Here is a 24,440-nt window from a genome sequence, read left to right on the forward strand (position 1 = left end):
GAGCCACCCTGAAGCAGTTGCACTTACTGGAAGGACAAGGCGGAGTCAGGTCCAGCTACGCAGGAAGGCAGGACAGGGTCTTTCAGCACTCTGGCCAGATCTATGCTGGCTGGAACTCACTCAGGAACAGCTGTTGTCTCAGCAACATGCAGAAGCCTTCTGAAACCTTCTGAGGGCTGGCAGGTCTGGACCTGTGTTAACTCTGCCTGCTCTAAGGAGCTGTCTACTTATTAAAGGACCATTTTCTGATTCTGCAGCTGCTGGCTCCTACTGGCAATGAAGACTGTATTGGAGGGATGCCTCTGAATCTGAGTAGTCTACTAAAGCTACATCCTCTGGCCTGGAAGATCCCCGATTAGTAGATGATAGGTGACTGGATGAAACCTCCTTCCCCTCTGAGTCCTCCTCTGAGTCATTGGGGGGAATCTAAGCCAGAGAACATGTGGATGGAAATTGATGTGTGGAAATGGAGGTAGTCTCAGAAGAGATGTGGAGACCTCCAAGACGTATAGTCTCAGGCAACTCTAACATGCATGCCAAGGCTGCCTTGTGTGGAGTGATTCAGAACTTCATGGCCACCATGACAGCCATGGGCCTGTCTCAAATAATATCTGGCCCAATACATGTGGCAGTGCACACATTGGGTTTGGTCATCTAAACTGGGATGGAAGAAAATGATATGTGGGTAGGGGATCCTATGATGACTCTAGGGATGTTGGAGAAATCCTCCACAGACCCCAATGAGGCTGGATTCTATTGAATCCGGCCCTCTGAAGTCCATGCAGGATCGGAACTCCTACCTCCATCTCCCCTGTGAAGTCCTTGCCAGGGGATCCTGCCTGCCGCCAGCTCTGAAGCCCCAGTGATATGGCCACCATTGCTGTATCACTGGCTGGAATGACAAACTGCACACAGAAATAGCGTCCAGCACAGCGGACTCCATTTGCGTCTGTGCTCTTTGACGTGATAGGGAACGTAAATCTTTACGTAGCCTATCGCATGAAGGAACAGGGATGCAAAAGGCATATAATCACTCCTAAATGTGCTCAGCCAAACAATAGAGTCATATTGGCTCCTTGGTATTCTGAGGAGCTGGGAAATGGCAAGGTCAACAAGTAGAATGCAGCTGGTGTAAAAACTGAAGCAAATATGACTAAAAATATGGCCCTTTTAGGGCCTACTCCGTGGATGTGACTTTGGTGTGTAGGGGGGAGTTTATTTCTTCCCCATCACTGTGTCTGCACAACATTTGCCAATAGAGCTGTTTCAGGTGGTCAGGAGTCTGCTTCGTATAGTTCAACACACACACAGAGGCCCATTGTGTTACATTTGTAGATACAATTATTTATATTTTCTCCAACTTGGATACCACCATTCTGAAAGAAATGGAGAAGGATGTAGCCATGGCACCCGCTCGTCCTGTAGCTATGGATACTTCTCAGCTTGTGCAAGCTGCTTCGAGGACTGAGGCCTGTCACTTGGCCTTTAGGTCTTTGCTCTTGCTGGCTGGAGAGGTCTTCCAGGGCTGGGTGTACAACATGAATATCAGGAGTGGGCAATGCCTCATTAAGGGATACATAGTTACAGCATTCCTAAAGGAGGCAGTAGTAAAACCACTGTTTCAAAAGGCCTGTCTAGATCCCTAGGCTATGAAGAATGATCACCCAGTTTTGAATCTACCATTTCTGAGCAAGATCTTGGAATGGATGGCATCATGTGAGGGCCAGTGAGGTTTAGATGACACTGATTATTGAGATACATTCCAATCTAACTTCCAGCCTCATTTCAGAACAGTGTCCTTAGCTCCAGGGACCATAAGTTCTAGTAGCAGGGCTCAGTTAAAAGGAAGCCAATTTCAATGGCAGGGAGAGATCTTAGAGCATCTTTACTAGTCAGTACTGGGATAGATGCACTAATGGGCTGACTCAGCTGAAGGCAGATTCAGATGAGCTCGACCAGGCTAGGGATGTAGAATGGACTTCCACCATCCACCTTCTCTCCACTGGTCCTATGCCAATCTGTATCTATTCAGACAGTTAGACCAAGTCTCCAATCGATTGCTTCACCCCAACAGAGTTTTGTATCTTTCCTGCCCCAAGATTAAGCAGGGCAAGCCCTATACGGGGATATGACCAACACATTTTATTTCCTTCTACTGGGACTTGAGGACTTGGAGAAAACAGATGATGTGCTCTGTAATTTTTAAAATGAATGTGTTAGGCACTGCTGATCTTGGAAGCCCCACAGGTAATCAGAGGTCCCCATGGGGAAAAAAAAAAAACCTGATACCTCAAACAGCCCATCTCTACTGTTAGATGCAACATTCAGTCTATAAAGACTCCTGTCTGAACAACTTACTCCACCATAATCTGGGAGATTAATTTGAGGCAGGCACAGCTCTGTCAACTGAAGCTTTTCTATATCTTCTGCTAGGACTGATATTGATGATGATGGCAATAAGTGATCATGAACAGGTCCGGTTGGAGCTTTGTCCAAATCTGTCCACGTTCCATCTGATTTTGCTGCTGCTACTGTTATATTATTCTTCGAGCAGGAGTTTGAACTCCAGCTCCATACATAACTGGAGGTCAACAGTCCAATCTCATTCATATAAACCTTCAGATGAGATGTTCATTGGCCAATTTGTGTCCATGGCACTTGCTCACACTGTTACACAGGAGTTTACAAAACACCCCAGTTATTCCACTGCAAGAAATGCTTAGTAAGTTCTTTCTTCCTTTCTTCCTTTCTTTTACTCTCTCATATGAAAAGTTCTGTACTGGACCCAGTGATCGTTCTTCACGTCAAAAAATAAATTGCTACCTTTAAGCAACATCGTTTCTCTTTCTTCACTCTTGTTTTCTTTTTGAAGCCAGGATGGTGTTCATTCAGACTAATATTCTTCCACTCTACCCTGTAAAACCAGAACAATTAGCATGTCAAGGTCAGATCTGGTTCTTCCTTAAACTTTTCTATATCTCAATTGACGAAAATGTTTTTTGAGCTGGCTTGGGAGCAGAGGTCAGACATTCATCCATATGGGAAGAATCCTTAAGCGCACATCCAAACTGCCCTAGATAGTACTTTGCTTTTCTGCAGGAACACTGTTGGACGTGGGGTGGGCAAACCTCCAGGGGTTGTCCTACCCCGCACTCGCCACTGCCGAATTTGCCGCATCCAAACTTATGGCATTTTTGCAGAGGAACAAGGTGTGTTTCCCTGCATGTGCCTTGTTTCCAAGCAGAATCGTGTATCCAAGAGCATGATTCATCTTGCAAACAAGCATGCTCCGTTGTGCCTTATTCCTGAGAATTAAGGCAATTTCAGCAGTCTTGGAAGGGGAACACAGTGTGTGTGTTGCAAAATAAAGCCAGGGGGGACGGACACATGCAGCATGTAGCCTGTGTGTTCACTAACTCCTCATTTAGGTAGAAACATAGTCACATGTTATGGAGCCAATGATAGGATTCTTCTTTCTTTCTTTTAAGAAATCATGGTCAATTCAGACTTCCAGAGTCAGCTGTCAATCTCTCCAAAGGCTGCCAGGGGTAGCAAAAGAAAAAGCAACCCACCTACCCCTACCCATACACACACATGCAGACCCTCAGTCCAAAAGAAACACACATGATTATTTTCCTTATTAATATGTAATTCATTAATGCAAAAGGAAAAATGGAGAAGATTCCGAAAGGAAAAAAGAAAGCAGAGTTCTACACTCTATTTTATTATTTTAAAAGCTGTAAATGGCTGCATTTAGCTTAAACTAAGACCTTTATGGCCGCAAATGGCATAGTGGACGCCATTTGCGTCTGCAATCAATCCGCCCAGCCAGCGATGCAACAATAGCGGCCGCATCACTGGCGCTCCGGAGTCAGCTGGTGGGGAGGATCCGGGAGATGAGGATTCTTCCAGGAGGCCAAGGTAAGTCTTCTGATCCTCCATGCGCTCCGGAGGCCAGGGTCTTCTGAATCCAGCCTCACTGGGGTCCGTGGAGGATTTCTCCCCCATCCCTATCGTTAATGTTATTTATTATCCCATCATCAAACAGATGGTTCTTCATCCAGTTGCTTTGTTCCTGAGGTGCTTCTCTGACAATCCAGGGACTGTCATAGATCCTGAGTGTGGAAACAGCTTTTCCTGGTCTTGAAGCCCTCAACAATTCTCCTCATGGGCACCCCCCGCCCTCAGGGAATGGTGCCTCTCCTTGGACACACACTCAGTGCCTGAGAACCAAAAGCTTGTACATTATAGCCTAATCAAAACAGGAGCCTGACATGCACAAGGGGGTGATTTGTCCATCTCCACACCCCATTAGTTTTGCCCCTGAGCTGCAAAGCATCTGTGGATCCTTTCCCTGCTCTTTTGACAGACCAGACAGCTCCCTCCCTCATAATAGCCATCAAACTGCACTTTTATTAAAGAGGGTCTCTGTTAACACTGCAATGTGGAGTAAGTGATCTTGGTTGGTAATGAACTGAGGGGCGGGACTGATTTGGGGGGGGTTATATTGGGCAGGATATTAATCTGTGGAAATATATGATGATAGTACATTTGAGGTGATATGGGAGTCATGGAAGGGCAGGGATGTCTGAGAATTTCATCTCAGTTTTCACATCACTCATAATGCCCTGTTCGTAACCCTGAATGCAAACAGGAGTGCATGTTCTCTGAAAAAGTTCACAAATTCCTGAACTTGTGCTTGCATTCACAAAATGTGCACTTTAAAAAAAATCCCTGTTTAAAAACGGGAATCTCTTGGTGAATGCACAATTTGAGAAATGCACGACGTCTGAAAAATGCACAACTTTCCCCATTCAAATGAACAACAACAACAAATGGTGACAAATAAGAAGGGGAACAAGTTAAATCAAACTTGCAAGCAAAGTTTGGAGAATTTCAGTTTGGGGGCATCCCTGGGTCCTCCATCCCTACTGAAGGGGAATTGAATTGTTTTGAAGAGGAACAAGTTTGGGGTGCAAATGGAAAAATTTTGATTTTGATGGCTTGCCTTTGTAAAATTTAAATTCTAGTAAATCAAAATGTTCATATATGCATATAAATCAGCATATGTCAATTGTATGCAGTAATTTTTATCTGGGCTTGATCTTCTGGGTACCTAGCAATACCCCTGGAGACAAGCAGGGAGGAAAAGAGAGGTGGATGAGAAAGATTCCCTGGACTTCATTCATTGGGCAGAAAGGGAGTGGGGCATTGGAAGAGCAAGGTGAGAAAAACTGACATTTACCCTGCAAATGTTAGCCACATGGATCTAATCATTAATTTCATTGTATGTTATGCTATATCTGCAGAGAGAGCTTCGGCTCTTGGGCAGTACAGAAATGAAATGAAATTAAATTAAAAGAAATGAAATGAAATGAAATGAAATCAATGAATAAATGAATGAATTAATAAATAAATTATTGGTTGAGCAGGGGCTGCTCAACCAATAAGAGAGGCTTCCCCCCTCCAGGCTCTCCCCCTCTTTCTTCTTCCTATTGTTTTGCTGATTATGCTTTATACTGATTTGGATTTTTACTCTGCTTCTATTAGTTATGGATTTCTTTCTGTCTGTGAGTAATTCTGTGGTGAGAAGCAATGAATGAATGTTGTTTTTGTTAGGTATTATTATTATAATCTTCCTATTTAGTTAGATGAGTGAATCATAATGCAAGATGCAACATACTTGATTTAATAATATATAACCCTCTCATTGCAGCATGATCCCTAAAAACTACCAGCATGTGCTTGCCTGTACTTTTGCCATTCATGAGATCAACAAGAATGTCGAATTTTTACCCAACGCCACACTCGATTCCAAGATTTATGACAGTGCATTTGATCCAGGGCGAAACTGCTGGGCCACTCTGGATCTTCTCTTCACAGGACAGAGGAATCCCATCAATTATTACTGTGGCAGGAAAGAGAAATTGATGGCTGTCGTTGGAGCACTCACCTCTCAAAACTCCATCCAGATGGCCGACATCTTCAATGCCTACAAGATGCCACAGGTATGTGTTCATGGTTAGATTAACGTAAGCACAGGGCAAGCTCCTGCTTGTATCAAAACTGGCTCCCTTCTGATCTTCCTGCCCCTGCTGCTGAAGTGGTGGCACAGCAATGGGGCAGGAAGATGAGAGGGGGCTGTTGATCCCCTCTCATCCTCCATTTTGCGCACAGCAGGCAGCTGCTGTGTGTGAGACTTCCCATCTCCTTCCACAGCCTGTGCACAAATGGCTGCTTCTCCCCCTCCTGGGGCCCAGGAAGAGGAGAAGGAGCCCTCGCACACAGTGGCAGTGGTACTCGCGGCAGGTCGTGGAGGTGGAAACTCCTGCTGGTGCTGCCCACTCCCTGCCGCAACCACCATGCCCAAACCCCTCACACTCTCTTTTCTGGTGTCGGGAGGGAGAGCACGAGAGGTTTGCTCATGGAGGCGGCAGTGCTGCTGACATTGGCAGGGGGCCGCAGTGCGATTCCCTGCCACTGCCATCCACCGACTACCCCTGGCACCGCTGCTGCCATTTGCAAATGGCTCCTTCTCCCCCTCATCAGTCCTGGGAGGGGGAGAAGGAGTCATTTGTGTGCAGTGCCCATTTGCGCACAGGAGCTATTTGCACACAGCACATCTGGTGGGGAGCCTGTGGCTTGGCTCACTAAAGCAAACTGAGCCAGGGTCTCAGGGGGAAGCCATCGAACCCCAAGAGGGCTTGATTTCCCCATGCTGGACACCCCTAAATGGGAATAGCAACACTGAGCTACTCTGCAAGGCTCAAGTAACCCACACTCAGTTACAGCCATGACTCCTGTAATGTAGATATAATAATGATGAGCTTTATGAGCATTGCAATGCCAGTTAAAAAAAAATACTGTTTACAAACTCAGAAAAATATTAATTAATTATTAAGAGCTGAGTTCGAAAGAGCATGAACAGCTGTCCTTCCTCCAACATTTTATTTTGGGGGTGGGGGTAGACACACTACAGAGCTACACTAAAAGCCTGGATTTCTGCATTGATCTTTTGAGGCAGTAATCACTTTTCCACAAGGAAAGACCCACCAAAAGTCTTTCCAATGAACCAGGAAGTCAATTCTGTAGACAGAGGGTGTGTCAAACGCTGCTATGACTGCATTCATTGGCTCAAACCGATGAAAGGTGGGAGGTGCTATATTTTCTTACAAACCAAATGGGCAGAGAAGTGTCTATGCATATCTCAGGTTCTACAAGAGCAAGAGGCTTGCTTTTTAAAAACATGAAAGCTGGGAATCTGGAGATTATGGGTCGAGGTGGGCAGCGTCTGCCCCCCGCTGGCCCTTCCTGTGGATGCCCATGAAAGCTAGTTACTTCAACATCCTGTTTAGAATCTACTCGCAGCCAGAGTATTGATAACACCAGGTGAGTTTGCTAGGAAATTTAAGATTAGAATGTTAGAGACCACAATGTATAAGAGTAGATTATATTGAGTGAGGTCAAGATGTTGGCAAAGGTTTGGATGGAGTCAGTTTGGGTCAAGAACGATGTGATGGTTTTCTCCGTCCTGAAGGTATCATATCATTCCCATTAGCTCAGCTATGGAGCCTTTGATCCAGCACTGAGGGACAAAACTCGCTTTCCTTCTTTCTACCGGATGGTCCCAAGTGAAGGTCCTCAGTATGTCGGGATTGTTGGGCTACTCAAGAATTTCGGATGGGACTGGATCGGCCTCATTGTTTCAGAGGATGACAGTGGGGAAACCTTCCTCCGAACGCTGAGACCAAGGCTCTTGGAGAACAGTCTTTGCGTTGCTTGGATGCACGTGATCCCAACAGTGACAAAATTTTTACCACATGAAATACTTCAAAAAAAATTGGGACCAATTCAATCAACTCTCATACAGAGTGAAATCAACGTGATTCTTGTGTATGGAGACAATCAGTCTCTGGAAGCGCTACAGCTAGTTTTATACTCCAAGGAAATGTTTTATATGAATCCAACAGAGAAAGTGTGGATAACGACAGCTGAATGGGATTTCACTGCTTTAGTACCTGGGGGGAAATTCTCCACTAAATCCTTCAATGGCACCTTGTCATTCAAACTGCATACAAACGTGGTGCCAGGATTTCAAGATTTTGTGGAGAGGATCAGTCCTTTCCAGTCCACTTTTTATTTCATCCATCAATTCTGGGCCAGTGCATTTATCTGTTCCTTCCCTATGTATAACCTTTATGTCGCAAACAAGAGAAACTGCACTGGGAAGGAGAAGCTGGGGAGCCTCCCTGGATCTGTATTTGAAACAGGGATGTCTGGCCAGAGCTACAATATCTACAATGCTGTCTATGCTGTAGCACATGCTCTCCATGCCATGGATTCATCAAGAGACAAGTACAAAACAGTGGGAGATGGAAGAACATGGGATCTCCAGAAACTTCAGCCATGGCAGGTGGTTGCACCTCCAGGACTGAAATTGCAAAACATAATAATATACCATACCAGAATTAACTCGAAATACAAGAAAAGCCAAATCATAGATAAATCAACGGTAGAAAAGGGACAACCACGTTGGCAGACTTAATTTCTTAGACCATGACTGAAAAAGAATGTCCAGCCCCTTTAAAACCCTTGAAAGCTGTGTTCTGGCTGGAAGCGGCTGTGGCAGTCAGTAGGTTTCCGATATAAGCTGTGCTTGTATGTCCATTATGGACTTGCACAGTCATGTCCAGAAAGTGAACCTGTTGTGTGGACTGGCTGAGATTTTGCCGTAAACAATGCTTTTGCTGATTACCTCAGTTTGGGCAGGGGGCAGGAAACATTGTATGCAAAACCCCAATCCAGGGTCACAACCCTCTGAAGTAGTCCATTCAGAATTCCTATTATAGCATATAAGGATTCTTGTTTTGTATATTGTGGAGACCAGAGGTGTTCTGGGAGTTCGTCGGTTTGTCTTGGTGCTCTGATTAATGTTAGTTGACATCTTTCTTCCTACCTTGGATAGACATTTTAAAATGTTGGGAAAGTACACACTCTTGTAGATTCATTTTTGGTGGTAATGATTCAGTTGCTAATAGGTAGTGAAAGTCAGGTTTGCATAGCAGTGATATTAACCAGTTCCTTGCCATTTGACCCCATTCCTTTTTTTCCTCCTTCCTTTTAGCTTCACTGGTTTCTGAGAAACATCCATTTTAACAACAGTGCTGGTGAAGAAATATTTTTCAATGATAATGGGGACCTGGCAGGGGGATATGATCTCATCAACTTGGTCACCTTCCCCAACGAATCCTTTCAGAGAGTCCAAGTTGGAAGGATGGACCCCCAGGCTCCTGCAGGGAAAGAGTTCATTGTGAATGGAAGTGCTATTATGTGGAATCATAAATTCAGTCAGGTAAGCACAGTGATCAGGATCTTCTGCATTGGGATTTAGCAGCAAAACCTGGTGTTAAGGTTCTTCTTATGACCTGGACCCCTGGAGCAACTCCTTCAGGATCTCTTGCCTGCTTAAGAGGCCCCCCTTCCTTCTTTGCAACTTCCCTTTCCCAGTAACATGGGGTTTAGGCTGTAGACGTGGGGTGACTGACACTCTAGAACAGGGGTTTAAACACAACAGTTTACTAGTAGATTTAAAACAAACAAATTACAACTGAAGGTATTTACACAATAGAGCTGAATCCTCCCAACAGAAAACCCCAGACCTCTAGGCCTGACCTTTCTTCCTTTAGCCTCTGTAGGCCTCAAACCTTCACACCTGGGCATAGCAAATATGATGGAGCTCAGCTACTCAGCCTCTCCCTGCTGTTCTCCCCTTCCCACTTTTCTTTTGTACATGATCATCAGATGTATTCAATAAGCTTTCCAGGAGGCTGAAATATATGTAGGACCACAGGTATCAAGATTGTCTGCTTCCTGTGTAGGACTGGGCTAATCTGTCTGTTTTGCTTTCTCCATAATTCAGGGTTTGTTTGTTTAAATCTCAAGGTCTTTCTCTCCCAAAATGAACTTCATGAATTATACTGAACTCTTATCAAAAATGAACTGAAACAAAATTCTCTCCCATCTACATGCATCAGATTGAATCAGCACAGGTATTCCCAGCATAAAGAGGATCATAACATGCCTCCTTGCCATATAGCGGCTTAGAGTAGGGATGGGCGAACTGACCATTTCATGGCCGATACACACCTTACTAGGCCCCCACCAGCTGCCTAACCGTACTCGCCACATACGGCGAGCCCCTGAGCGGTCTGTGGGCAGGTGGTGAGAGGCTTAAGGCCACCCACTCCCTTACTGACCTGCCATTTTGAGTAAAATTGGCAGCTGGGCCTTTTCCGTAAATAACTCTTTATGCAAATGGTGGCCATAAGGTGAGGGAGCAGGTGGCCATGCACTTGCCTGACTGAGTTGGGCAAGCAAGGGCATCCACGGACTAGTGTTGGGAGGGGCGAGCCAGTGAAAAATTGCTGAGCTTCAAACCCCCCCCCAAAAAACCCTTACCACCCCTAGTTTAAAATGTGGAGAAGAAGAAGGTGGCAACCCAATTAAGCACTAACATGGTTGAAGACATCGGGATTCATATCCAGACTTTTAAGAGCTCAGGACTCAGATCCCTGGGCTTGGGTGGGGAGTTTGTCAGTTTGGGTTCCTCCCCCATTCCATGTTTTAAAAATCTTAAATCCTTTTTGTCCTGAATATGGAGATCTTTGCAAAGTTTGGTAAAATTTTATCAACACTGCACTGAAATGAATTTCTCATCCATCCCTACCCTGTATTTATAGGGATATTTATTTATCCAGAAGGCTAAACAAGTACACTAGCACCTTATTAGGATTTCCTGTGAGAAACCTTATGGTATCTTTTAGGAATGTGGATTTTGCTCTGGTAGCTGCTGACATGTCAGTAAAAGATATCTCCATGTAGTCAAGTTACCACTTTTTAAAATCCTCTTTCATGTTTTTCTGATGTATTTATTTTTTTATTATATTTATGATACGGTAATTTATCCAATTGACTAAACTAATGATGCAATTCCCAGAGGCTGTACTTTTGTGTTATAATACCATCTGATTGCACTGCTTTTTTCTCTCTCTCTCTGCACCAAATGGGAAATTGGAAATCAATGGTAGCACTGCATGAATCTGATGAAGTGAACTTGTTAGTCTCTCACTCTGCAGAAGACTCTCTCTTTTGTTAACCACAAGAGACTATCAAGGCTACACTCACTAGAAACTGATGTATCTATTCCTGCTGTTTTTCCTGTTGCTGTAGTCTTCCCAACTTGGGTCCCTCCAGAAGTTTTGTACTTCAGCTCCCATCATCTCTGACCATTGGCTAGAGTGGCTGCAGCTGATGGGAGCTGTAGGTCAAAACATCTGGAAGGACTAAGGTTAGGGAAGGCTGCTCTGGGTGGGTGGTAGTGTGGATTGGGTCCAGTTAGTCAAATCCTTCCCAACTCCCCAAAAGGGAGTGTAGGAGAATGAGCAGGAATGAAATATCTGAGCTGTTCACCCAACTGAGACAGTGGACAAGCAGTCTGTGGCAATGGCAGCAAGAAGCACCTTCATGAATGGTCTGTGGTAAGAATTGGGCCTTTCTGATGCATTAATGTCTTGCCACATGCCCAAAGATGCTGACCTGACCAAAGTCCTGCAATCTTACCATGTTCTGAAGAAAAAGAGATGTAGCTGAGGATTGCACCTATCAGGAAAAGTTACTTGCATGCCAAATGGCTTTCCTTCTGCTGTCCATTAGACGCTGCCCACTTCCACCTGTGTCGAGAGCTGCCACCTGGGACAGAGCAGGTTCATCCAGCAGGGGAAGCAAGTGTGTTGCTATGATTGTGTTGAGTGCCCCCAAGGGAGGATTTCCATCCAGATGGGTAAGTGCAGGAATCCCGAGTGATTTGAAAATAACCCAGAAGTTTGTATTTCAGGTATACTTTAATTCCTACCATGGTTCTCTAAATAGGAATATATGAGTGTGTTTACTATGAATGGGGGTGGACAAAGGAAGAAGAAACTTTGTTCTATGAGCTCCAGTTAAACAATTCCAGCTAAATATAGGGAATCTTTGTGTTCTTTGGCCACTTACCCATCTGAATTCTAGAGATACTCACACAAAAATCGAACAGTTTCAGGTTCATATGTATTTTAATTCCTAACACTTTTCTTGAAATACAAATATATTACTGTGTTGAGTATGAACAGGGGCAAGAAGAGGAAATGCTGACAGAACCACTATCACTAGAGGATTTGTTAAATGAGGTCAAATTAAAAGACTGCAGCTAAACCCAGAGAATATGTTTTAATGTAAAGTTTCTGCTCAACACTTTCAGATGCCGATCAATGTGAGAAGTGCCAAGAAGATCAGTATCCAAACAAGAATCAGGACCAATGTATTCTTAAAGTCATAAGCTACCTATCTTATGAGGAGCCTTTGGGAGCAGTTCTCACCTCCTTGGCTCTTTTCATTTCTGTGATCACACTTTTGGTGTTGTGGACCTTCATTCGGCACCAAAATACACCCATTGTCAAAGCCAACAACTGGAGCATCACCTGTATCTTGGTCTCCTCCCTGCTGTTCTGCTTTCTCTGCTCCTTCCTATTCATTGGCCGGCCTGGGAAGGTGACCTGCCTTCTGAGGCAAACAGTGTTTGGCCTCATCTTCTCCATTGCTGTGGCTTGTGTGTTAGCAAAAACCATCACTGTGGTTTTGGCCTTTGTAGCTACAAAGCCTGGAAACAGGGTGAGGAAATGGGTGGGGAAGAGACTTCCTGTATCAGTGGTATTGTCTCTCTCTCTTATTCAAGCTGGCATTTGTTTTGTGTGGCTGGCAACTTCTCCCCCCTTCCCAGAGTTGGACATGCACTCCCAGGTCGACGCGATCCTAGTTCAATGCAATGAAGGCTCAGCCCTCATGTTCTACATTGTCCTGGGCTACATGGGGTTTCTGGCCCTCATCAGCTTCACGGTGGCTTTCCTTGCCAGGAAGTTGCCTGATACTTTCAATGAAGCCAAGCTGATCAGTTTCAGCATGTTGGTCTTCTGCAGTGTTTGGGTGTCCTTTGTGCCAACCTACCTGAGCACCAAGGGGAAATACATGGTTGCCGTGGAGGTCTTCTCCATCTTGGCCTCCAGTGCTGGCTTATTGGGTTGCATCTTCCTCCCGAAATGCTACATTATTATATTCAGGCCTGAACTGAACACCAAGGAGCAATTAGTCAGGAAAAAAGAATAGTCCCAGCTTGGGGGAGAAGTGACATCACCCTTGATTTCAGAGTGTCTTTTTCTTGAGCTATTTCCCAACCTGGTGTAACTAAAGTGGGGATAACACTGTTCCCCCACATTTGCAATGCCAGTGGTGTCCTTTGAAGTTGGTGGGGCATTTTTGGTGATTTTCACGGGTGGTATTCAAACTCTATCCATTTCTGGCTCGTGGTGGCTACCATTATCTAAGATCCATGTTAAGTGGCCTTGCAGACCAGTTGGCACATGGATTGTTGAGGATTTCAGCATGGAGATGAGAGGATAATTGACAGGGAGGTTGCTTGTTTGGGCTTGAAGTCATCTGTGGCTGACGATTAAGAGGGTGGGGATTTGTGGGCTGGTTTAGTTTCGTGTCTATGAAACTGAGGTACAAATCAAGGAATATCTGGTTTGGACCTTCCTTCTGCCATGAACTCACAAGGTCACCTTAGGCAAGCCACTCTTGCTTAGCCTCCATCTCCCCCCCACCCTTCCATCTGCATTATGGGGGATAAAAATACTGACATAGCTTATATATGGTTGTTGTAAGGATTACACTAGGTCATTCACACAGAACACTTTGAACCCCTAAAAGCTGTGCAAATGTCATGTATTACTGTTAAGGTCAGCGGAATGCCATGAGTTCCTTCCCAATACTGTGGGGAAGCTTTGTTCAGTGAGGATAATAACCAGACAATGAAACTGAGCCTTTTAGGGAGCAATCTTAAGCCCCTTTAGCATTGTATGAGGGCCCATAGGATAGTTGGGATTCCCCCCACTGACCTCAGAAGTGGGAGTTGGACATCCCTCCCTGTGCTGCCCTGTCACAGCTGGTCCAGGAGCCTGCCCTTGCTTGCCCTTGCTCATGTCCTCCCAGACTCACCCTGACCTGTCCGGCAAGGGCCCGCATAATGCCTCTAGTATTGCACATGTTACGCTTTCTTGGTCCCAAACTGCGCATATTTAAATATGACATTCACTCCAACCCCCGCCAGGAAGTATATTCTGTGAAGTGATTTTTACTGGTGCGGAGAACCTGCTCGTGGAGCCCTGCATGGACCAAAGTGCAGCAAAGCTGATTCCTTGTTTAAAAGATCCAGGACTGTTCCATTAGTTTCCATCAGCCAATGCTGATCTAACATACGCACTTCGATGTGTACTGTTTGCCATATCTAAGAATATGATGTTCCAAAACTGTAACACACAACAGGACATAATCACCACATATGAATATATAAACCCTGCTGATTCCAATTTCTCCAACATAGAATCATAGAATAATAGAGCTGGACAGAGCCACTTAGATCATCAGACCCTCTGCTCAGTGCAGGAATCCCTGAGAGATGACTGCCCAGTTTTTCCTGGAATACCTCCATTTTTTATTGTTTGTAGTCGCTCTCCTTGCCAGATGCACCATATTCCATCGGTGCAACAATTTTAATGAATTCTCTCTAAGGATTGTCGATACGGTTTTCTTTGATTCATTTATCCATAATGTATCCCATACTTTTTGCTCGATATCATTACTGGTTCCAGGAGGCATTTTCACTTCCTCACCTGAATTATTTATTTTATTTATTTATTAAATGTCTATACCACCAATTAGCCATGGCTCTCTGAGAGCTTCACAAAATGAAATGTGTAACCATAAAATAGGATAACATAGTAAAACATAATATGAAAACGTACATTTAAAATGGAATACAAGTGAAGTAGGGAACCAAGATAACAGCCAGCAGCAATAGTGCAGAGATCTAAAAAATGCACTAACACAGTTTTTAAAATGGAAGGGCTATAAAGCCTGGAAAAATAAGGTCTTCATCTGGCACCAGAAAGACTTCAATGTAGGTGCCAAGCGAGCCTCTTTGGCGGGGTGTTCCAGAACTAAGGTGTCACTGCTGAAAAGGCCCTTACCCTAGTAGCCGCCTACCTCACTTCAATCAGCCAAGGCAGCCAGAGAAAGGCGTCTGAGGATGATGGAAGGGTCAGGGCAGATATTTATGGAAGTAGACAGTCCTTCCAGTTACATGGCGCTATGCTGTTTAAGAGCTTTGTAGGTTAATACCAGCACTTTGAATTGGGCCTGGAAATGGACTAGCACCCAGTATAGATCATAAAGCACTGGCATCATATGATCATATTGGCCAGTCCCTGTTAACAATTTCACTGCCATATTTTGGACCTGAAGCGAAGGAAAAGAAAACAGGAAAGAAAGGACCAACAGCCACATTCTGTCTTCCTCCCTCCAGCACACCCCAGTTATCTGTTAGCTGTACTTCAATGTTCAGTCGTTCAGTCATGTCCGATGCTCTTCGTGACCCCATGGAACACAGCACGCCAGGCCTTCCTTTCCTCCGCTCTCTCCTGGAGTGTGCTCAAGTTCATATTCATTGCATCGGTGATGCTATCCAGCCATCTCAACCTCTGCCGTCCCCTTCTCCTTTTGCTTTCAGCCTTTCCCAGCATCAGGGTCTTTTCCAGAGAGTTTTCTCTTCGCATTAGGTGGCCAAAATATTTGAGCTTCAGCTTCAGTATCTGTCCTTCCAACAGTCAGGGTTGATTTCCAATCGGTTGTTCCATGTCCAGTTCTTACTGTTGCTTCTTGACCCGCGTACGGGTTTCTCAGGAGACAGGTAAGGTGGTCTGGTACTCTCATCTCTTTAAGAATTTGCCAGAGTTTGTTGTGATCCACACAATCAAAGGCTTTAGCATAGTCAATGAAGCAGAAATAGACTTTTTCTGGAATTCTCTTGCTATCTCCATGATCCAGCGAAAGTTGGCGATTTGATCTCTAGTTCCTCTGCCTCTTGAAAACCCCGCTTGTACTTCCAGTAGTTCTCGGTTCACATGCTGCTGAAGTCTGGCTTGTAGGATTTTGAGCATAACCTTGCTGCCATGTGAAATGAGCACAATTGTGCGGTAGTTTGGACACTCTTTGGCATTGCCCTTCTTTGGAAATGGAATGTAAACTGACCTTTTCCAGTCTTGTGGCCACTGTTGAGTGATCCAAATTTGTTAGCATATTCAGTGCAGCACTTTAACAGCATAATCTTTTAGGATTTTAAATAGCTCAGCTGGAATACTGTCATCTCCGCTAGCTTTGTTGTTAGTAACGCTTCCTAAGGCCCACTTGACTTCACTCTCGAGGATGTCCGGCTCAAGTTCAGTGACCGCACTATCACGGCTATCAGGGACATTAAGATCTTTCCTGTTTAGTTCTTCTTTGTCTTCTTTCCACCTCTTCTTAATCTCATCTGCTTCTGTTAAGTCCCTGCCTTCTTTGTCCTTTATCATGCCCATCTTTGCACAAAACGTTCCCTTGAGAGCTCCGATTTTCTTTAAAAGATCTCTAGTCTTTCCCATTCTATTGTTTTCCTCGATTTCTTTTCATTGTTCATTTAAAAAGGCCTTCTTGTCTCTCCTTGCTATTCTCTGGAACTCTGCATTCAGTTGAATATATCTTCCCCTTTCTCCCTTGCTTTTCCCTTCCCTTCTTTCCTCAGCTACTTATAAAGCCTCATCAGACAGCCACTTTGCTTTCTTGCATTCCTTTTTCTTTGGGATGGATTGAGTTGCTGCCTCCTGAACAATGTTACGGACCTCCGTCCATAGTTCCTCAGGCACTCTGTCTATCAGGTCTAATCCCTTAAATCTATTCCTCACCTCCACTGTATATTCATAAGGAATATGATTTAGGTCATATACCTGAATGGTTTAGTGGTTTTCCCTGCGTTCTTCAATTTCAGCTGAAATTTTGCAATAAGACTCTAGTGGTCGGAGCCACAGTCAGCTCCAGGTCTTGTTTTTACTGACTGCATAGAGCTTCTCCATCTTTGGCTGCAAAGGACATAATCCATCTGATTTCGATATTGACCATCTGGTGATGTCCATGTGTAGAGTCGCCTCTTGTGCTGTTGGAAAAGAGGGTTTGCTATGATCAGCATGTTCTCTTGGCAAAACTCTATTAGCCTTTGTCCTGCTTCATTTTGTACACCAAGACCATGCTTGCCTGTTATCCCAGTGAGTTCTTGACTTCCTACTTTAGCATTCCAATCCCCTGTGATGAAGAGGACATCTTTTGTTGATGTTAGTTCTAGAAGGTGTTGTAGGTCTTCATAGAACCGATCAACTTCAGCTTCTTCGGCCTCAGTGGTTGGGGCATAGACTTGAATTACTGTGATGTTGAATGGTTTGCCTTGGATTCGTACTAAGATCATTCTATCGTTTTTGAGATTGTACCCCACTTCTGCTTTTCCCACCCTTCTGTTGACTATGAGTGCTACTCCATTTCTTCTAAGGTATTCTTGCCCACAGTAGTAGATATAATGGTCACCTGAATTAAATTCGCCCATGCTTGTCCATTTTAGTTCGCTGATATCCAAGGTGTTAATGTTCAATCTTGCCATCTCATGTTTGACCACCTCCAGCTTACCTTGATTCATTGATCTTACATTCCATGTTCCTAAACAATATTGTTCTTTACAGCATCGGACTTTCTTTTCACCACCAGACACATCCACAGCTGAGTGTCAAACCTCCTGTAAGTTATCTCAGAAGACCCTTGGGGGAATGGAGGGGTTTTTTTTCCAGGGAACAGCTGGATTGAGGGAGATTACACACACACACACACACACACACACACACACACTAGAAGAATATAGTTCTTCATATTCCCTGGGATGTTTATTCCTCATTTTGTCCATTCCCTGAGCATATGCAGAGTGTGCTTTTTATTCAAACAAAGAGAAAGTTGCTGATCTTTCCCTTCATGCGGCATTTGTCCAAGTGTGACTGCTTCAGAAAGAACTTTCCATTATACTGTCTCTTTTTCTTCATGAGTTCTTACCTGTTTCTTACCTGTGTTCGGTCAGACTCAGCATGAGTTTTCCTCCACCTGCATTCTAGCCATCTCCCCTCTTGCTTCATTGCCCTCAGCTCAGGTGTATACCAAGGAGCTGGCTGGGCTCTGCTCAGAAGTAGAGTGTGCTTGGGCACGATCGTGTCAACCGCCCGAGTCATCTCTGCATTCCGCAGAGCAACCTGGGCTTCGACAGGAGCACCAGCCATACCAGCAGGAAAATCCCCCAGAGCCCTCTGGAATCCATCGGAATCCATTAATCTCCGGGGGCGGACCATTTTAATAGGTCCCCCACCCTTGCAGAGAGGGAAGGCTGCCAGGAGTCTAAACCTCAGCAGGAAGTGATCTGACCATGACAAAGGGACAGATGTTAATTCCTCCACTTTCAGATCACCATCCTCCTGCCCAGTCGAGAAAACCAGATCAAGCGTGTGTCCCTTTATATGCGTTGGGCCAATGACATGTTGGGACAGCCCCATGGTTGTCATGGTGGCCATGAAGTCCTGAGCCGCCCCGGATACAGCGGCCTCGGCATGGAAGTTGAGATCCCCCAGGACCATCATCCTAGGGGTCCTCAACACCAAGTCCGAGACCACCTCCGTCAGCTCAGGCAGGGAGTCTGATGGGCAGCGGGGTGGGCGGTACACCAACAGAATCTCTAATCTGTCCCAGGTACCCAACACAAGGTACAAGCACTCAAGATCTGCACTCGAATGAGCAGGAAGCCTGGAGAGGGAGATTGAATTCCTATAGACCATGGCAACCCCCCCTCCCCAACCCTCAAGTCGATGTTGGTGCTGCATCGAGTACCCAGGGGGGCACAGCTGGGAGAGAGTGACCCCTCCCAGTTCCTCCACCCAGGTCTCAATAATATATACCAGGTCAGCCCCCTCATCCACAATCAAATCATGGATGAGGGAGATTTTATTTTGGGCCGACCTGGCATTCAGCAGCAGCACCACCAGACCTGAGGGCAGACTGGTAAGGCTTGTGTAGGAGTAAGTTGCATTGAACTCAGTAAGACTTACTTCTGAGTAGACATGCACAGAATTGGTCCTCCTCTCTGCTCAGCTTCGTATTTCCACATCCAGTTCATTATCAGACCTCCTGTTAGTTATCTCAGAAGACCCTTAGGGGAATTGGGGGGGGTTTCCAGGGAACAGCTGGATGGAGGGAGATTCCACACACATACACACACACACACACACACACACACACTAGAAGAATATAGTTCTTCATATTCCCTGGGATGTTTATTCCTCATTTTGTCCATTCCCTGAGCATGTGCAGAGTGTGCTTTTTATTCAAACAAAGAGAAGGTTGCTGATCTTTCCCTTCATGCTGCATTTGTACAAGTGTGACTGCTTCAGAAAGAACTTTCCATTATACTATGTCTTGTTCTTCAAGAGTTTCATATAACAGAAGTATGATGTAGTGGTTAGAGTCCAGCCCAAAGTCAGCCAGTGAGATAACTAACAGGTTTGATAATGAGCTGGATGTGGAAATACAAAGCTGAGCTGGGGGCAAGTGGGGTGCTGACATGTGAAGGACTAAGTAGCATTGAACTCAATAAGACTTACTTCAGAGTAGACATGCACAGAGTTGGTTCTCCTCTCCATTTTAGCCTCACAATGTCACCAACAAGGCTGGATGTGGAAATAGAAAGCCTCGCAGGGGAAATAATACCTCGTGCAGGGCTCCAGACCGGCATGGTCATTTTAAAAGGTTTTGTCTTTCTTTCAAACAGCGTTGCTTTAAACCAAGAGTGCATCACTCAGGCACAACTAGGGCAGCCTTGTTTTGGGAAGCCCTGAGGAGGAGGAAGTGTTTTGGCTGAAAGTAATTACTGCACGTCTCAGGGCAGGGGAAAAATACGTAAATAGCCTTTCTTATGGAAGTTATGCAGACTCACGGAGGTGGCTGGGCACCAGAATTACAGCTGTCCGTACGGATTTATCTTCGTACTTCTCAGAGTGGAAAAAAAAGAGGAGAATTTCGGGGGCTTGCAAACGATGGTACGGAGCACTGGCCGCAAACTGCGGAAGTCAAGTGGCACGGAAGGTACACAATTCGTACATCCCTACCTTTCGCTCTGCACTCGTGCTTCTTCAAAGTCCATAGTGCCTTTAATATAGGCTGACCTCCAGTTGGAGCGCTCATGGGTTACAGCTTCCCAGTTCTCAATGCTTGTGTTACATTTTTTTAGATTAGCTTTAAGAACATCTTTAAATCTCTTTTGCTGTCCACCAATATTCTGTTTTCTGTTCATAAGTTGGGAATAGAATAGCTGCTTTGGAAGACAATAATCAGGCATTTGAACAATATGGCCAATCCAGTGAAGTTGATGTTGGAGAATCATTGTTTCAATGCTGGTGGTCTTTGCTTCTTCCAGTAGTGTAGGCTCCAGGAGTGTACCCAAGTCACCTGTAGTTTTAGAGGGGCCTAGAGATCCATAATGCTTTGCTTAGGTTCATTATAAGTGCAATTCTGTTGCTAGTGGGCCTCTGAGCATGTGAGATGAGTCAAAGGTTGATAGCGTGGCCTCAGCACATTCCATGCTAATGAAGGCTGGTATCTTATCAGGGCCTAGGATGTGCCTGAGAAGTGAGGCTATGTTTATGCTGAGTTACAAGTGGCTGTGCTGGGAAAGTTCTGATTGTTTTCCTTCTGAACAAGCACTGTTAGTCTATGCTGGGAATGAACGCTAATTAGTGCTTGCTGCTGTCATGCTGCCTCAGTGCTGACATGTATGGTATAAAACGCATTTGACCCCATGGCTCTGGGTTCAGAGAAGCTGTCTGATCTCACCATTGGGTACGCCTGTGTGCTGTAAGTACTCAATAAAGTCTCCTTGTAAGCAAACCTGGGTCTGGATTATCATTATCTAGCTATTTGCGTTGCCCTTATTTTCGCCGTAGTCTACATAAATCTTTACGTAGACTACAGGGACCAAATAAGGAACGCAAATGGTGGCGTCCCATGGAGGCCACCATTTGCGTATGCACTTTTTTTTTTTCCAAAGTCACCCATGATAGGCTACATAACGATTAACGTAGCCTATCACGGCTGACTTTGGAGATCTAGCCGTAATAGGCTACGTTGATCGTTACGTAGCCTATCACGGGGTTTGTTTGTTTTTTACTTCAGCTGTAATGGCGGCAGTGGCAGCCGGTCGAAAGACCGGCTGCCGCCCCCGCTCCTGCCGAAAGCCCGCTGAACCGCCCCCGGGACCCGCCGCCAGGAGGGACATTCGGCTGCAGTAAGTCCCATCCCAGGGGGGGCGGGGGGCGGAGAATTTCACCGCCGATTTCGGGGGGCTGAATGCATTGGTGCTCGTCCCACCGAAGATTTGGGGAGAAATTCTCCGCCATCCCTAAAAACATGCAGTTTCCTGCTACGACGCAGCTTTCTTTCGCTGGGAGGGACGGGGTCATGAAGTGCACGTAGCCTGCCTGAGGCTGAGTCACGAACTGCACGTAGCCTCATCTTTTGTTTTATTGTCTGTGTGTGAAGGTGAGGTCAGGTTCAGGTCAGGTGAGGTGAGGTCAGGTGAGCGAGATCCCTCCAGGCCACCCCCCCACCCCACCAGGAAGATAACGTCTTTGAGGGGAGGGAACTCATCGACCATTTATCCCACGGATTCTTGCCTTCAGTTCACATAGGATGGCGGTTGTGCATGTCCAGCAGCCTCAGTTGCTCCAGGCCAGACTCCAAAGTCCACTCCAGACTAGAACAGAGGCGCCGCTGCCACAGACAGAGTGTCCATCCCAGCAGCTGCAAGGAGTGTGTTTCTGCATCCCCCCGTTCTACGGCACTGCAGTTCAACCTTTATTACAGTGAATGTATGTTTACTTTACCTGAATGTGCCCCTATGATTAGTGATTTTGGGTTGAGATGGAAGAGCAGGGGGAACTGGGTGGGAAGGCATCCTCCCTCCAGCAGCCTTTGTTAGTCTGCTGGGCCTGGGTCCGGCTTTCTAGGATTAATCCATGTACCTATGTATTTCTGAGTGGTTGGGGCAGGGGGGACTGGGTGGGGGGGAAGGCATGCTCCAGCAGCCATTGTTAGTCTGCAAGGACTCCATCCCCCATCCTCCTGGGCTTTCCAGGATTAATCCATGTGCCTATGTATTTCTGAGTGGGTTGGGGTGGGGGGAACTGGGTGGGGGGGAAGGCATGCTCCAGCAGCCATTGTAAGTCTGCAAGGACTCCATCCCCCATCCTCCTGGGCTTTCCAGGATTAATCCATGTGCCTATGTATTTCTGAGTGGGTTGGGGTGGGGGAAACTGGGTGGGAGAGAAGGCATGAGTGGCCATTGTTAGTCTGCCGGGCCCAGGAAGGACTCCATCCTCCAGCATCCTGTGTGTACTGTAGGCTTGTGTTTTTCAGGCCGCATGGATGGACTACATCCTCCATCCTGGGCTTTTCAGCCTAGTCTGCTGTACAATATGCCCCTGTTTAGTTAGCACTGAATGGCTGGATTGGAGGGTAACTACTTCTACACTGTACTATATCTGCGATAAGGCTGTTCACATGATTTCAGCTTTGCCACATGCATTTATGTCTCCTTCTGCCCAGAGACATGAACATGGAGAAAAGAGGAACCCGTGGCCAATCCAGCACTCAAAAGAGGCGTGGACGCCCGGCGAGAACATACACCACTGAGGTTGCATTTCAGCGGTATTTTAATAATGAGATGGAAGTGGAGGAAGCCCAAGGTGTGACCAGCAGCGACAGCGGCCCCAGCCCCAGCCCACCCCGCACCTGTAAGCAGCGCACACCACCAATTACCGCCAAAAAAAGTGGTGCAGGCACAGCTGGCCACAACTCCAGAGGAAGAGGAAGGAAGTTCATGGATGGTGAGCAGAAGGGCAGTGTCTCCAAACCCAAAGCGGATGAAAATGTTTCCAAGGAGACTCTACAGCGGCGGAATGAAAGTCAAGATATCTACCTCATTCCAAAGGATGAATCTGGTAAAACTCTGTCATCACAGGTGCTTATAAATATCTGGATACAAATAAATATCTTCAAATATTTGAATAGTCCCTACATTAGCCTTCTGCAACCTGCAGCTTTCCAGATGTTTTGGACTACAACTCCAGCATTATTAACCATTGGTCATGCCGGCTGGGCCTGATGGGAGTTGAAGTCCAAAACCTTTGGAGGGGACCATTTGGGGAAGGGATCTTCTTCTTCAACACAACAAAACATACACGACTGTTTTACATTCATTCATATTCTTTGCTGTGAACATATTTCATATTATTTAAATGTTACATGGTACTCCAGTACTAAAGAAAACCCCAACTCTTTAAAAGAACTGCAGTACTTTCTCAAACGATACACCTTTTCAGTGGGAAAACACTTCAGTGTTTTGTGCTTGCTTTGTTTCCAAAGCCATTCATCATAGTTTGCTGTCTTGTTTGGCCTTGATCTCTTTTAACTAGAGCTGCAATGTGAATTGATTAAGCAATTACATTTCTGAGGATGGTTTTTAAAAGAGGGCCTGACTAATCAGGCACTGCTCCCGGGGGACCACAAATGCACCCCGGAAAAAAGCAGTGGGATTTGCCAAGTATGTGCTCAGGTCAGGACCAGCCCTATTGTTCGGTAGCAGCGAGGTGTTGGGGCACAGAACTGGGGGTGCTCCTCAGTCTGCATTGTACCTTCTCAGCCAGCTTGTTGTCCTTTGGTGTGGTGAAAGAAGCTCTCCCATTGTCACTGTTCAAGTAAGATTCAGCTATCGCTCTATGTAGGATGGAGGGGTGCCATTTTATCCTTTGCCTCAGGAAGCAAAATGCTTTGGGCCAGCCCTGTAGGTGCTGAGTCCCACACAGTGGTATAATAGAGCTGATACAAAGGAGTGGACCTTGCAAGGGAGCCAGATATCTCCTCCCCCATGCTTTTCAGACTTTCACCAATGAGAACACGTTTGGATAACTCTCGTTGAGTTTCCAAGTCTGTACAGAACATTTTTTTTGCACCTAATGTGTTTTCGCAGTGCTAGCTAGTGCAGTAGTAGCTTACATCTGCACGTTGTGTCATGTTGATTGATCGCAATTCCAAGCTATGTTTCATAGATTTCTACAACTACACAGTTTTATTCTCTTGGCTATTACTCATGTGTAAAAGTCGCATTTTTCATGAAACTCTGCTTCTATGTATTTTGAATCTTTACAGAGACGCCCACAACCCTCCTCCCTGCATCCGACAGCGGAAGTGGGACAGGTGAACCAGGTCCACAGCTGCCTGCTGATGATCACCTCGTGGGCGGCGGCTCAGGGGATTTTGAAAGAAAGGCCGGAGGACTTAGCGTCATCAGTGATCCGGACAGCGAAGATGATGAGGAGCTCTTCTATATCACTGATGTCCCTGCT

At 45.6% G+C, this 24,440-nt stretch overlaps 1 protein-coding gene across 1 annotated transcript; it reads left to right on the top strand.

The window, feature by feature from the left end:
- Window positions 1–1,403: 1,403 nt before the first annotated feature.
- On the top strand, window positions 1,404–13,197 carry LOC146342353 (vomeronasal type-2 receptor 26-like). The gene is made up of 7 exons (XM_084807815.1): window positions 1,404–1,551; window positions 2,434–2,722; window positions 5,717–6,008; window positions 7,559–8,413; window positions 9,125–9,352; window positions 11,713–11,839; window positions 12,296–13,197. The coding sequence occupies exons 1-7, from the start codon at window positions 1,404–1,406 to the stop codon at window positions 13,195–13,197; spliced, it is 2,841 nt and encodes a 946-aa protein (XP_084663941.1).
- The last annotated feature ends 11,243 nt before the right edge of the window (window positions 13,198–24,440 follow it).

This window comes from Heloderma suspectum, chromosome 6, assembly GCF_057233095.1.
Source record: "Heloderma suspectum isolate Gila_16-S chromosome 6, 16-S_ref, whole genome shotgun sequence".
Lineage (NCBI taxonomy): Eukaryota > Metazoa > Chordata > Lepidosauria > Squamata > Helodermatidae > Heloderma > Heloderma suspectum.